This window comes from Hemiscyllium ocellatum, chromosome 10 (assembly GCF_020745735.1).
Source record: "Hemiscyllium ocellatum isolate sHemOce1 chromosome 10, sHemOce1.pat.X.cur, whole genome shotgun sequence".
Lineage (NCBI taxonomy): Eukaryota > Metazoa > Chordata > Chondrichthyes > Orectolobiformes > Hemiscylliidae > Hemiscyllium > Hemiscyllium ocellatum.
In genome coordinates this window covers 78,939,685-78,956,075 of record NC_083410.1, presented here as the reverse complement: position 1 = coordinate 78,956,075, position 16,391 = coordinate 78,939,685, and the positions used below count along the sequence as shown (strand labels likewise).

Below are 16,391 nucleotides of genomic sequence, written 5' to 3'. Positions count from 1 at the left end.
GTCTGGAGAATGTGCGCTCATTTGTGCATAGAGAAAGATGCATTAAAATAGATCCAGTGTAGCTTTCCTACATACCTTACACTCCCCACTTCTTGTCTACTTACCTGACTCCTGGCTTTCCTTCAACTTCTGCTTGGACCTTTCTCCAAACTTTACATCTTTTGTGTGTTCCTTCCCTTGCCAAATCAGTTTAAAACCTTTGCAGCCAGGATATTGTAAACATTCCGGCTCAGATGTAACCCATCTAGCTTATGCAGGTCCCACTTATCCAGAAGCTGTCCCAATGATCCAAAAATCTAAAGGCCTCCTTCATACACCATCCCTTTAGTTATGCATTCATCTGACCTATAGTGTGTGGGCTGAAGGGCCTATACTGCATAGTAATGTTTTATGTGGCATTGGAATTATCTAGAATTTAAAACCTTTAATAGTCTTTCTCTTTAATCTGCTACCTAACTCTCAGCTCCTGCTGCAGGACCTCATTTGCTTAACAATGTTGGTACTCATCATCTTCACTGGGTTATCTTTGCACAAGAGTCATGAAGTAAATATCTTTTTAAAATCTTTCATTGTTAACTGTCTTCTGTGCTAAATTTCTTCCCCAGTCCACTTTAGCCAGTTCTTTCCCCATTCCTTTGTAATTACCCAGATTTAGTTTTAACATAATGGTTTCTGAACTAAGTTTTCTGCTTTGAAATGTTATGCTGAATTCTACTGTGTTGTTGTCAGTCTTTCCTAGAATCTTTTACCCTGAGATCATTTATTATTCCTGCCTTATTACACATTGCCAGACTCAAAATGACTTAAATCCCTAGTTGAATCCACAATACGTTGTTTTAGGAAGCTGTCCTGAATGTACTGTATGAATCCTTCCTTGTGGCTACCAAAATGGTCCTGCAAATTTGAATTTCCCAATCTACATGATGGTTAAAGTCACCCATGATTGATGTACTACCTTTCTATCATGCTCTCATTATCTCCTGATTTATTTGCTGACCTATAGATGAGGTATTGTTAGGGTATCTATAGACAATACACCAACGTCATCTTCCCATTGTTATTTCTTATCTCCACCATAGATGCATTCTACATCTTCTGATCCTGATCATTTCTGACTATTGTACATATTACATCCCGTACTTACAAAGTAACCCTGCCACTTTTTCCATTCTGCCTGTCCTTTTGAAAAATCACATACCCCTGAATATTAAGGTCTTTGCTTTGATCTCCTTGTAACCATGTCTTCATGATGGCTGCAAAATCATATTCGGTAACTTCTACACCATTATCATATAAAGATAAATGAATATATGCATATAAGTAGAGTTGTTAATTTTGCCTTTTTTACCATATTTTCCCCATGACTCTTTTTGCTTGAATACAATGTTGCTCTGTCTGCACATATTTGCTACAGATGTGTTCACTCTGGACCACCTTGGTGTCTCGTAGCTCCGACATGCTGCAGCAACAATGTAGCACGTACCTGCCATATCCACCATTTTGCAATTAATTTATCAATTAATCACTCCAATATCCTGCTCTTTGTTTTTAATATGAGTGTCAATTTTCTACTTTGCAACCCAATTTTTTTAAAAAAAGGAAAAAATAAACTAGAGACCTAATCTTTAAAATCAAAGGAATGTTCGCCAGTCCTACTTAGCAATCAACTTCTTTGTTTAGGCAAATACAACCAAATATCTGTCTCCTTCCTCTACTTAACTCTTTGAGATGTTCAACTCTGGTACTGCGTTGAAAGCTACATTCAGTGCTAAGTTGGGTGCTTACTTAAGCTCTCAACAGAAACTGGCTTTGCTCATTCACTTAAGGATCCAGTTTCAGCTGGTTGTTAATTAATCAACTTTCACCGCAACTCTTTTTTTAAAAAGAAAACCTTATTTGATGCTGGTGTCCATTAAAATTTAAATTATACATTTTCAATTTAACTGGAATTTTTGATATTTCCCCCATCTCCTGTCCGTTTAGACCACTTATTTTAAAAAAAGCCGACTGGGAACCCGTTGAACTGCCACCAGTCAAAGCCACTGTCAGTAAACGTTTTTTGTTTTTTATAAGTCTTTCTGAAGTTTGGAAACACTGTCAAATGGTGAATTTCCAAAAGCCCATTTGGTATAGATTTTTCAACCCCATTTGCATTCTGAAACATATATTTTATAATTATGATGTGTATAAATACAGTTATTAGTGCACTGTCAGATTTACTCAGCTATGAACATGTGGGCATCAGAGCTGAAAATGTGTTGCTGGTTAAAGCACAGCAGGCCAGGCAGCATCCAAGGAACAGGAAATTCGACGTTTCGGGCCAGAGCCCTTCATCAGGAATGAGGAGAGGGTGCCAGGCAGGCTAAGATAAAAGGTAGGGAGGAGGGACTTGGGGGAGGGGCGATGGAGATGTGATAGGTGGAAGGAGGTCAAGGTGAGGATGATAGGCTGGAGTGGGGTGGGGGCGGAGAGGTCAGGAAGAGGATTGCAGGTTAGGAGGGCGGTGTTGAGTTCAAGGGAATCGACTGAGACAAGGTGGGGGGAGGGGAGATGAGGAAACTGGAGAAATCTGAACTCAGATTTCTCCAGTTTCCTCATTTCCCCTCCCCGAAACGTCAAATTTCCTGTTCCTTGGATGCTGCCTGACCTGCTGTGATTTAACCAGCAACACATTTTCAACTCTGATCTCCAGCATCTGCAGACCTCACTTTTTACTTACATGTGGGCATCACAAAAGCTTGAAACAGTTTATCCAAACCAGAAGAGTTTCTGTTCAGTTTGGTTTTCTCTTGTGGTAATCTGCTTGGTTCTAGTGTTACTCTGGTCTGCTATCCTTTGACAGCCCAGCTCCTACCCATCTCCCCTGAAAGACAAAGCAGGGGAGGTGTCTTGTGTCAAAATAATGTACTTCCATGTCACATACCAAAAGTTTAATGTTGTGCATTAATATGTAAAAAAACAGCAAATTGTGGTAAACATTTAAAATCTTTGACCAGATCTCAGCAGTATTATTTACAAAATTAGACTGCACCTTTCAGAATGGATTTGAAGGCTTTGAGGATGTGTTGTAGAATGACACTCCAGATGGGAGATCTTCAGTTTTGTGGAGAGATTATAGTACATGAGATTTCTTTTTAGAGAAGGCCAGGTGAATCACAGACCTGTCAAAGTACTGAAAATTAAGGAGTTTTGGTACTATTGGTTAAAATATGCAGTTTTGTCTGGCATGTAACTTAAGCTGGAAGTCATGGATATAAGACAATCTCAATTGAATTCAATTGGGCATGAGAGGAAATTCCTTCACACAAAGCATTGTTGAGATCTGGAATGTGCTACATCAATGACTACAGGAAGCAGATTCCATAGGAATTTTCAAACAGTTTGGGAATTTGCACTTAGGACTAATTTGCAGGATTTAGCAAAAATATTTGGAGGGAAGATTAAATTGCACAGCTTTTGCAAAGGACTTTTTAAAAAAAAAACATGACTCGCTGAATAACTGCCTCATACACTGTTGATTCTATGATTGACGACCAAAAATGGGGAAGGGATGCTTGAGGTAGTCAAATCAGATCACTGGTGTATGTCTATTTTTTCGTGCCAGAGAGAATTATGGAAGTCATATTCGGATGCCATGCTATAGCTTAAGGCTTTTGAATTTAAGGTTTCAAATGTTAGTGTGTTGGAGAAATAGCAAGCTTGAGAGCCAAAGTAGTAAGCATAGAAGCATGGTTACTGTTGAAATAAAAATCATGCGATGGAGAAACTCAGCAGCTCTTGCAGCATCTGTAGAGAGAAACTAAATTGGCAAGCCAGAAGATTGAAATGGAAATTCTATTCAGAGAAGAGCATGCCTGGAAGAGATTGAAAGTTTAATTGGTTAGTTTCCCCACCACTTCTGATTTATGTGTCAAATTTACAGCATCTGTGGTATTTTAGACTGTAAGAAGTAGGAGCAGAAATTAGTCTTTCAGTCCATTTGAGTTCACTCTGACTTTGTGAGATCTTGGCTGATCTGATAATTCTGGATTAGTGGTGCTGGAAAAGCACAGCAGTTCAGGCAGCATCCGAGGAGCTACCTGAACTGCTGTGCTTTTTCAGCACCACTAATCCAGAATCTGTTTTCCAGCATCTGCGGTCATTGTTTTTACCTAGTTGATCTGATACTTCTCAACTCCACTTTTCCTGTCTTATTCCGAGGAGTGCAGGTGATAGCTCCTTGAAAGTGGTGTTGCAGGTAGATAGGATAGTGAAGAAGGTGTTTGATATGCTTTCTTTTATTGGTCAGAGTACGGAGTACAGGAGTTGGGACGTCGTGTTGCAGCTGTACAGGACATTGGTTAGCCCACTGTTGAAATTTTGCGTGCAATTCTGGTCTACTTCCTATCAGAAAGATGTTGTGAAACTTGAAAAGGTTCAGAAAAGATTTACAAGGATGTTGCCAGGGTTGGAGGATTTGAGCTATAGGGAGGGGCTGAACAGGCTGGGGCTGTTTTCCCTGGAGCTTCGGAGGCTGAGGGGTGACCTTTATAGAGGTTTACAAAATTATGAGGGGCATGGATAGGGTAAATAGGCAAAGTCTTTTCCCTGGGGTGGGGGAGTTCCGAACTAAAGGGCATAAGTTTAGGGTGAGAGGGGAAAGATATAAAAGAGACCTACGGGGCAACTTTTTCACGCAGAGGGTAGTACGTGTATGGAATGAGCTGCCGGAGGAAGTGGTGGAAAAAGTGAAGACTGCAGATGCTGGAGTATCAGAGTTGAAAAATGTGGTGTTGAAAAAACACAGCAGGCCAGGCAGCATCTGAGGTGCAGGAGAATCGATGTTTCGGGCATAAGCCCTTCTTCAGGAATGTGGTGGAGGCTGGTACAATTGCAACATTTAAAAGGTATTTGGATGGGTATATGAATAGGAAGGGTTTGGAGGGATATGGCTGGGTGCTGGTAGGTGGGACTAGATTGGGTTGGGATATCTAGTCAGCATGGATGGGTTGGACCAAAGGGTCTGTTTCCATGCTGCACATCTCTGACTCTATGAATGGTTACTGTTGAGTTGTTGATGAAGCTTGGAAATGTGACAAGGAAAAAATTATTCGGTGAATGTGGGAAACTCAAAGATGGCCAGTTGATTGTGACTGTCATCTCTTTTGATGATGGCAAGGTTTTGAGGGGCAGGCTTTGGAATTTATAGGAGAGGAGTGTATTAAACTTAGGCATGGATAGATCAAACCAGAAGTGCAAATGGAGTATGGGAACCAGCCAGTAGAAATGTTGAACTTAAGCTGAATTTTCGTTACACTCAGGAAGTGGTTGAGTTGATGCAGGTTGGTTCACAGTGAAGTGTGAGCACATAGGGACTTAAGAATCGTAATTCAGTGGGGGTTTGATTGAAATTTAGGGAATACCGAGAGCCCTGATAGAGTAGACATGGAGGAGACGTTTCCACTAGTAGGAGAAACTAAGACCTGAGGGCACAGCCTCAGTAAAGGGATGACTCTTCAGAACTAAGGTGAGGAGGAGTTTTTTCAGCTGGAGGTTGGTGAATCCGTGGGATTCATTACCATAGAATGCTGTGGAAATCAAATCATTAAGTGTATTTAAGGTAGGTTCTCCATTATTTGGGGATCAAAGACTACAGGAAGAAGGCAGGAGCATGTGATTGGCAAATATATCAGCCGTGAATGAGTGGTGGAGCAAACGCAATGAGCCAAATAGCCTAATTCTGCTCCATTGTCTTATGGTCTTGTAGTGAACATTTCCATACCTATTCACAACTAAATTTAATGTCGCAAAATAGTGTTTTCTAGCTAAGCATCCTTTCATATTAAAGAGAAAGGAAGTAGTTGCTTGTTTATATTCTATCTGAACTCTTTCTGATTTTGTTTCAGCTTTGGATAGATCTACAGCTCAAAGTGATTGTGGCTTTAAAAGTAAGTGGAGCTGTGAAGAGGTAAAGAAAGAAGACTCTGCTGTGAATACAGAAAAGAAGTAAGGAGGATTGTCATAGAATATGGAAATAGACTCTTCGGTCCAAATGGTCCAAGCTGACCATGTTCCCAGACTAAATTAATCCCACCTGCCTGTGTTTGGCCCATATCCCCCCCCAAATCTTTCCTATTCATGTACTTATCCAAATGCATTTGAAATATTGGAACTGTATCTGTGTCCACCACTTAGTCTGGCAGTTCATTCCACAGCATTCTGTGTAAGCAGAAACGTTTCCCCTCATGTCCTTTTTAAAAAATGTTTCTTTTCACCTTAAAAAATGCTCCCTAATTTTGACCACTCACTCTAGGGAACAAAACCTTACCTTGTCTATGCCCCTCATGATTTTATGTCTCTGTAAAGTCACGACTCAACTTGCTATGCTCTAGTGAAAAAAGTCTCAGCCTAATTTTATAACTCAAACTTCCCATTCCCAGCAACGTCCTTGTAAATCATTGCTGAACCCTCTCCAATTTAACAATATCCTTTCTATAGCAGGTCTATAGAATTGTACACAGTACTCCAGAAGAGGCTTCACCTCCAATATAACCTCGATATGATATCCCAACTCATATATTCCAAGGTCTGAACAACAAAGGCAAGCATGCTAAATGCCACCTTAACTGCCCTGTCTAACTGAGATGCAAATCTCAAAGAATTATGTACCTGAACTCCTAGTTCTCTCTGTTCTGCAACACTACCCAGGCCTCACCATTAATCTGTCAAATTAAACTCCAACTGCCCTCTTCAGCCCATTTACCCAATTGATCAAGAGCTCTTTGTAATCTTAGGCAACTTTCTTTACTGTTCACTTTACCACCAATTTTGGTGTCATCCACAAACTTATTAACAATGCCTCCTATACTCCTATCCAAATTGTTTATATAAATGACAAACAAAAGTGGAATGCTGCTTCTCATAGGCCTCCAGTCTGAAAGCCTGTACACCCTCTATACACCCTCTGTATACAGAGTCTAAAAACCAATCCTCTGTATCCTACCTTCAAGTCAATTTTGTATCCAATTAGCAAGCTTAATTCCATTAGATATAACTTTATTTAATTAGTCTACTATAATTTTGGAGTGAGAAATAGGTGGATCTCTTACTGATTGAGACCCTTGATTGGTGGTGTTAACTTGGCCAATCAGTGCCTGGACTGACAGATATAAATGGGAGATTCAGAGAGTCTCTGAATTCATGGGACTGACTCTGAGCTAGCTGGTTTGAGCCCATATATTGCACGTATAAATAGTAGCCTGGTGATGGGATACTGGCGTTTATGCAGTTATTTCATAGAGTAAAGCCTTTGACAAGGTTCCACATGGTAAAGTCCATGTTAGCAATGTCTACCATTCTGTTCTCCTCAATCTTTTTGGTTACTTCCTCAAAAAAACTCAATCAAGTTTGTGAGACACAATTTCCATTGTTCAAAAACCAAGCTGTCTATCCCAAATCAGTTCTTGCCTCTCCAAATGGATGTAAATCCTATCTTTCAGACGTCAAGCTCACAGGTCTATAGTTCCCAGGCTTCTCCTTATAGCCCTTCTTAGATAAAGGCACAATATTAGCCACCCTTCCCTCCTCCAGCACCTCGTGGTTATAGATGATACAAATATTTCTGTTCAGGGCATTGAAATTTTTTCCCTAACTTCCCACAGTGTCCTGCGATACACCCAATTAGCTCCTGGCGATTTATTCAACTTTGTTTTTCTAAGACCTGCAGCATGAAGTCTGTAAAGTGAACTGTTTTAAAAATATCAATATTTATTTTCCTGAGTTCCCTAGCCTTCATTTCTTTTTCCACAGTAAAAACAGACATGAAAATTAATTTAGTATGTCTCCCATCATCTGAGGTTCAACACATAGTTGACCTTGTTTATCTTTAAGGGGCTCTATTCTCTCTATTATAGAGTCATAGAGATATACAGCATGGTAACAGACTCTTCGGTTGCTCTTAATGCATGTATAGAATCTCTTCTGGATTATCTTTAACCTTACCTGCCAAGACTATCTCATATGTCCTCTTTGCCTTCTTGATTTCCCTCTTAAGAATGCCCCTACACTCTTTATATTCTTCCAAGAGGTTCATTTAATCCCAATTGTCTATATTTAATATATGGCTCTTTCTTACTGTCAACTAGAACCTCAATATCTTTATTCATCCATGCTCCCCAATCATATTCGCCTTGCCCCTCACTCTAACAGGAGCATAATGCCTCTGAACTCTTGTTATAACACTTTTGAAAGTCTCCCAGTTGTCAGATATTCTTTTGCCTGTAGACAGTCTATTCCAGACAACTTTTGAAAGTTCTTGTCTCATACCAGTAAAATTTGCCTTACTCCAATGAGAACATTTATGGAAATGTTATCCTTTTTCATAACTATTTTAAAGCTATTAGAATTATGGTCTGTAGTCCCACAGTGTTCTCCTACTAACACTTCAGTTGCTTGCTTTGCCTTATTTCCCAAGAGAAGGTCAAGTTTTAGCTAATTGAATTTTTCATATCTTGATGGTTTTTATAATATCCCATTGACAGCTGAATTTTATGTTGGTGAGAAATGCCATTTGGATATAGCAACTATTACTGATTTACTGTTCTAGTGCGGTAAAATCCCATAAACACACCCTTTGGCAAAAAGGTAAATTCATACACTGATTCTTGCAGACAGGAGGGAACAACACCCATCGAGAGATTTTAGAGAATGTCAAGGAATCCTTTACTGAAGCTTGCAGTATTTCTGGACTCCAACATCTAGTGCTAATAACAAACTGGAAAAACTGGCCACTCCCCTTCTGTTGTTGAAGTAGACTCCTTGGCACGTCTTCTTTTACGTCCTCTCCTTGAAAAAAACCATGGACAAAATAATCTTTTTAAAGTGACAGCATTGTCACATACCTCAGTATAAGCTTTCGAAGAAGTGATTGTGCAGTGCACCTGCAAGCAATTTTGCCACCAATTTCCATTGATTTTCCTGATGCAGACTCAACTCTGTAACTATTGCTCCTTAATAACATTAACAGATGATTTCATCTCGGCGTCGATTGAGTTAATCAACTTGGAAAGAGTAGCTACAACAACCAAATCATAGTCCCCTGGAGATGTCATGGAGCCACCCAGACAACAGGCTATTTTGGATTAGGTATTGGGATTTGAGGCAGGTTTAATAAATGGGAAATAGGGAGCACAACATAATAAAATTTAATACTCATTTCATAAAAGAGAAATTGCATCAGAGCAGCTGTGTTTTCTTTAAATGAAGGGAATTACACTGAAATGAGTGTAGAGTTAGCTAAAGTGAACAGACTGACGTGCAGAGGGGGTGGGGTGGTAATGTTGATAAGGGATGATATTCAGTCCCTTACGCGGGGGGACCTAGAATCAGGGGATGTAGAGTCAGTGTGGATACAGCTGAGAAATTCTAGGGGTAAAAAGACCCTCTTGGGAGTTATCTACAGGCCCCCAAACAGTAGTCTGGATGTCGGATAGAAGTTAAATCAGGAGCTGAAATTGGCCTGTTGCAAAGATGTTACTACAGTTGTTATGGGGAATTTCAACATGCAGGTAGACTGGGAGAATCAGGATGGTATTGGACCTCAAGAAAGAGACTTTGAGGAGTAGCTTAGAGATAGATTCTTAGAACAGCTGGTGTTGGAGCCGACCAGGGAGAAGGCAATTCTGGATCTGGTATTGTGCAATGAACCAGAATTGGTCAGGGACCTCGAAGTGAAGAAGCCATTGGGAAGTAGTGACCATAATACATTAAGCTTCAATCTGCAGTTTGAGAGGGAGAGGGTACAATCGGAAGTGACAATATTTCTGTTAAATAAAGGGAACTATGGAGCTAGGAGGGAGGAGCTGGCCAAAGTTCAATGGTGCAATACTTTAGGAGGGATGACAGTTGGGGAACAATGGCGAATATTTCTGTGTATAATGCAGAAATTGCAGGATCAGTTCATTCCAAAAAAGGAAGAAAGATCCTAGGAGGAGGCATGGGTGGCTGTGGCTGACGAGGGAAGTTAAGAAACATATAAAGTTAAAAGAGAAAAAGTATAACATAGCAAAGATAAGTTGGAAAACGGAGGACTGGGAAGCTTTTAAAGAACAACAGAGGAATACTAAGAAGAAAATACGCAGAGAAAAAAATGAGGTACGAAGGTATACTGGCCAATAATATAAAGAAGGATTGTAAAAGTTTTTTTTTTAGGTATGTGAAAGGCAAAAAAATGGTTAAGACTAAAATTGGGCCCTTGAAGACAGGAACAGGGGAATATATTATGGGGAACAAAGAAATGACAGAATTGAATTGGTACTTCAGATCTGCATTCACTGGGGAAGACGCAAGCAATCTCCCGGAGGTAACAGTGGCTGAAGGACCTGAACTTAAGGGAATCTGTATTTGCCAGGAATTGGTGTTGGAGTGACTGTTAGGTCTGAAAGTTGATAAATCCCCGGGGCCTGATGTTCTACATCCGAGGGTACTGAAGGCGGTGGCTCGAGAAATCATGGATGCGTTGGTGATTATTTTCCAGAGGTCGATAGATTCGGGATCAGTTCCTGCGGATTGGAGGGTGGCTAATGTTGTACCATTTTTTAAGAAAGGTGGGAGAGAGAAAGCAGGAAATTATAGACCAGTTAGTCTGACCTCAGCGGTGGGAAAGATGCTGGAGTCTATTATTAAGGATGAAATTACAGCACATCTGGATAGTAGTAACAGGATAGGTCAGAGTCAGCATGGATTTATAAAGGGGAAATCATACTTGACTAGTCTTCTGGAATTTTTTGAGGATGTAACTCTGAAGATGGACGAGGGAGATCCAGTAGATATAGTGTACCTGGACTTTCAGAAAGCTTTTGATAAAGTCCCACATAGGAGGTTAGTGAGCAAAATTAGAGCGCATGGTATTGGGGGCAAAGTACTAACTTGGATTGAAAATTAGTTGGCTGACAGGAAACAAAGAGTAGTGATAAACAGCTCCATTTCGGAATGACGGGCAGTGACCAGTGGGGTACCGTAGGGATCAGTGCTGGGACCGCAGCTTTTTACAATATATGTTAATGATATAGAAGATGGTATTAGCAATAACATTAGCAAATTTGCTATTGATACTAAGCTGGGTGGCAGGGTAAAATGTGTTGAGGATGTTAGGAGATTACAGGGTGACCTGGACAAGTTAGGTGAGTGGGCAGATGCATGGCAGATGCAGTTTAATGTGGATAAATGTATGGTTATCCACTTTGGTGGCAAGAAAAGGAAGGAGAAACTTCTTCACCCAGAGAGTGGTGGCTTTGTGGAATGCTCTGCCCCAAAGGGCAGTGGAGGCCCAGTCTCTGGATTCATTTAAGACAGAATTGGATAGGAGCTCTCAAGGATAGTGGAATCAAGGGTTATGGAGAGAAGGCAGGAACAGGATACTGATTCAAGATGATCAGCCATGATCATTTTGAATGATGGTGCAGGCTCGAAGAGCAGAATGGCCTACTCCTGCACCTGTTGTCTACTACCAGGAATGACAGTAAGCAAACAATGGCAGGTGTTTAGGGAGGTAATTCATGACTCAGCACAAATACATACCAGCAAGGAGGAAAGATTCCAAAAGAGGGATAAACCAATTTGGTTAACCAAGGAAGTAGAGTATTTTGTTGAAAGAAAAGTATATAAGGAGGCCAAAGTTGAAGACCGGGATAAATTCTGAACCCGGCAAAGGAAGACTAAAAGGAGAACAATAAGAGAAAGAGAGAGATTAAACTTTGAGGGCAAACTAGCAAGGAATATGAAAACTCCTAATAATAAGAGCTTCTTTAAATATATGAAAAGGAAAAGAGAGGTCAAAATGAATATAGGCCCCTTAGAAAATGAATTTGGGTAGTCGGTTTTGGGGAACAAGGAAATGGCAGAGGCATTAAACAGATAATTTACATCAGCCTTTTATGGTAGATATTTCAAACATCCCTTTAATACAAAAAGATATAGGACAGTACTTGAGTGCCATAACTATCACTAAAGAAATTGTATTGGATGCAATAATGGGGCTAAAAGCAGTTGAGTCCCCTGGCCTTGAAGAAAGAGGTAGCTTGAGAGATAATGTGATGCATTGGTTATAATTTTCCAAAATTCTTTGTATTCTGGAGAAAGACCAGACGATGGAAAACTATAAAGTGACACCCCTATTCAAAAAGGAAGCGAAGCAAAAAGCAGATAGCTATAGGCTGAATAGCCTAGTAACTGATTCCAACACATTTTCAACAACAGTCCTTCGTAATTGCAGAACATTTGGAAAATCATAGCCTAATAAAGGGGAGTTAGCATGGCTTCATGAAAGGGAAATTGTGTCTATTTTAGAATTTTTCAAGGAAGTCTCAACCAGAGTAGATTGAGGAGAGCCAGTAGATATGTTGTATTTGGACTTGCAGAAGGCATCGACAGAGTACCTTGTAAAAGGTTAGGTGACAAGTTAAGAGCCCATAGTGTTGGAGGTACTTTGTTGCTGTGGGTAGAGAATTGGTCAGGAAAGAGTGAGTGGGATAAGGGGTTCTTTTTCAGGTTTGCAGCTTGTAACCACAGGGATCGCAACTGCATACAAAAAAATTCATGACTTGGAGAAAGAAAGTGAATGTGCTGTAGCCAGATTTACAAATGACACAAAAATTGGTGGAAAGGCAGAATTCAAGAGGGATACAAACAGTTTAGAGAGATATTGATGGTTAAGTAAACTGGCAAAAAATGGAATGTAATGTTGGGGAAAAAGTGACATTGATTTTGGAAGGGAGAACAAAAGAACTGTATGATTTTAAATGGAGAGAAACTGCAAAATGAAGCATCACAAAAAGACTTGGAGGTACTTGTGCAAGAAACAAAGAAAGATAGCACAGTTGTAGCAGGTAATCAGAAAGACTGATCAGCACAATGGCTCATGATCAGCACTGCTGACTCACCTCACCAGGGACTCTCGTTTGATTTCAGCCCCAGCGGACTGGTTGAGTGGAGTTTGCATGCTCTTCCTCTCTGCGTGGGTTTCTGCTGTTTTCCCCCCATGGTCCAATCATGTGCAGGTTAGATGAATTACAGTCACACAGATGTATAGCACAGAAACAGATCCTTCAGTCCAACTTGTCCATACCGACCAGATATCCAAACATAAACTAGTCCCATTTGCCAGCACTTGGCCAATATTCCTCTCAACCATTCCTATTCATGTACTTGCCAAGATGCCTTTTCGATGCTGTAATTGTACCAGCCTCTTCCACTTCCTCTGACAGCTCATTCCATACATGCACCACACTCTGTGAAAAAGTTACCCCTTAGGTCCCTTTACTATATTTCCCCTCTATGCCCTCTAGTTTTGGACTCCTCCATCCCAGGGAAAAGGCCTTGTCCATTTATCCTATCCGTGCCTCTCGTGATTTTATAACTCTGAGGTCACCCCTCAGCCTCCGACACTCCAGGGAAAACAGCCCTAGCCTACTCAACCTCTCCCTATAGCTCAAATCCTCCAACCCTGGCAACATCCTTGTAAATCTTTTCTGAACCTTTTCAAGTTTCACAACATCCTTCCGATAGGAAGGAGATCAGAATTGCATGCAATATTCCAACAATGTCTAACCAATGTCCTGTATAGCCGCAACATGATCACCCAACTCTTATACTCAATAGAAGAAAGCATACAAAAGCTCTGATCAATAGAAGAAAGCATACAAAATGCCGCCTTCACTATCCTATCTACCTGTGACTCTACTTTCAAAGAACTATGAACCTGCACTCTAAGGTCTCTATATTCCACAACACTTCCCAGGACCTTAACATTAAGTGTACAAGTCTTGCTCTCATATGCTTTTTCAAAATCCTAAATTAAACTCCATCTGTCACTCCTCAGCCTATTGGCCCTTCTGATCAAGATCCCATTGCACTCTGAGATAATCTTCTTCCCTGTCCAGGGTTAAAGAAAGTCCAAAGCCTTTTATTCATTTATAAGGAGCAAGAGGGTAACTAGAGAAAGGGTTGACTCTCAGAAGTACCAAGGAGGTAAGATATGCATGGAGTCAGAGAAAATGGGTGAGATTTGTAATGAAAACTTTGCGGTGGTCTTCACAGGCGGAGAGGGACATGGCGGATGTTGAAGTTCGGGGTAGTATTTGATTACTCTAGTTCAAGGAGGGAGGAAGTGTTGTGTATTCTAAAAGGCATTAAGATGGACAAGTCCCCAGGTCTGGATCAGATCTATTCCAGGTTACTGAAGGAAGTGAGAGAGGAAGTAGCTGAGGCTTTAACAGATATCTTTGAAGCATCCTTGAAAACTGGGGACTGGAGAATTGCTGAAGTTGTAAACTTGTTTAAGAAGGATAGCAGGGATAATCCAAGTAATTACAGACCTGTGAGCCTGATGCCAGGAGTAGAGAAGCTACTGGAGAATATACTAAGGAATAGGATATATACCCATTTGGAAGAAAAATGGGCTTATCCATGATAAGCAGCATGGTTTTGTGCAGGGAAGGTCATGTTTTACAAACCTAATGGAATTCTTTGAAGAGGTAACAAAGTTGATTGAGGGAAAGGATGTAGATGTCATATACATGGACTTTAGTAAGATGAATGATGAAGTTCCCCATGGTAGGATGATGAAAAAGGTGGAGTCACATGGGGTTAAAGGTGGATAAATCCCCAGGACATGATCAGGTGTACCCGAGAGCTCTGTGGGGAGCTAGAGAAGTGATTGCTGGGCCTCTTGCTGAGATATTTGTATCATCGATAGTCCCGGGTGAGGTGGCGGAAGACTGGAGGTTGGCAAATGTGGTACCGCTGTTTAAGAAAGGCGGCAAAGACAAGCCAGGGAACTATAGACCGGTGAGCCTGACCTCGGTGGTGGACAAATTGTTGGAGGGAATCCTGAGGGACAGGATGTACATGCGTTTTGAAAGGCAAGGACTGATTCGGGATAGTCAACATGGCTTTGTACGTGGGAAATCATGTCTCACAAACTTGATTGATTTTTTTGAAAAAGTAACAAAGAAGGTTGATGACAGAGCAGTAGATGTGATCTATATGGACTTCAGTAAGGCGTTTTCGACAAGGTTCCCCATGGGAGATTGATTAGCAAGGATAGATCTCATGGAATACAGGGAGAACTAGCCATTTGGATACAGAACCGGCTTAAAGATGGGGACAGAGGGTGGTAGTGGAGGGTTTTTCAGACTGGAGGCCTGTGACCAGTGGAGTGCCACACGGATCGGTGCTGGGCCCTCTACTTTCTGTCTTTACATAAATGATTTGGATGTGAGCATAAGATGTACAGTTAGTAAGCTTGCAGATGGAGGTGTAGTGGACAGCGAAGAGGGTTACCTCAGTTTACAACAGGATCTGGACCAGATGGGCCAATGGGCTGAGAAGTGGCAGATGGAGTTTAATTCAGATAAATGCGAGGTGCTGCATTTTGGGAAAGCAAATCTTAGCAGGACTTGTACACTTAATAGTAAGGTCCTGGGGAGTGTTGCTGAACAAAGAGACCTTGGAATGCAGGTTCATAGCTCCTTGAAAGTGGAGTCGCAGGTAGATAGGATAGTGAAGAAGGCGTTTGGTATGTTTTCCTTTATTGGTCAGAGTATTGCGTACAGGAGTTGCGAGGTCATGTTGCGGCTGTACAGGACATTGATTAGGCCACTTGGAATATTGCGTGCAGTTCTGTTCTCCTTCCTATCGGAAAGATGTTGTGAAACTTGAAAGGGTTCAGAAAAGATTTACAAGGATGTTGCCAGGGTTGGAGGATCTGATCTATAAGGAGAGGCTGAACAGGCTGGGGCTGTTTTCCCTGGAGTGTCGGAGGCTGAAGGGTGACCTTATAGAGGTTTACAAAGTTGAGGGGCATGGCTAAGATAGATTGGCAAAAATTTTTTCCCTGGGATCGGGGAGTCCAGAACTAGAGGGCATAAGTTTAGGGTGAGAGGGGAAAGATATAAAAAAGACCGAAGGGGCAACTTTATCACGCAGAGGGTGGTACGTGTATGGAATGAGCTGCCAGAGGAAGTGGTGGAGGCTGGTACAATTGCAACATTTAAGAGGCATTTGACTGAGTATATGAATAGGAAGCGTTTGGAGGGATATGGGCCGGGTGCTGGCAGGTGGGACTAGATTGTGTTGGGATATCTGATCGGGTTGGACCGAAGATGTACAGCCTGTTTCCATGCTGTACATCTCTATGACCCTGAGTCCAGAGTGTTTGAGCTAGATGATAGAGACCTGGTTGGGCAATAAGAGACAGTAATAGTGGAAGGGAGCTTCTCAAAATGGAGACCTGAGACTGATGTGTCCCACACAGATCAGTTTCGGGACCACTGTTGTTTGTGATATGCATAAATGATTTGGGGGAAGGTTTCGGTTGCCTCATTAGCAAGTTTGCAGATGACACAAAGATTGGT

The 16,391-nt window shown here is 41.2% G+C and overlaps 1 protein-coding gene across 5 annotated transcripts in view; it reads left to right on the top strand.

The window, feature by feature from the left end:
- senp6a (SUMO specific peptidase 6a) overlaps window positions 1-16,391 on the top strand; it is a 172,527-nt gene that overhangs the window by 20,710 nt on the left and 135,426 nt on the right. For 3 of the 5 annotated variants that reach the window (XM_060831646.1, XM_060831645.1, XM_060831644.1), the window contains exon 2: window positions 5,886-5,985. The exons of 1 other annotated variant lie outside the window; for it this stretch is intronic. In XM_060831646.1, the coding sequence (XP_060687629.1) occupies window positions 5,886-5,985 (100 nt within the window). The remainder of the gene's footprint in view (window positions 1-5,885; window positions 5,986-16,391) is intronic. One more of the 5 variants, XM_060831647.1, reaches the window with a different exon arrangement.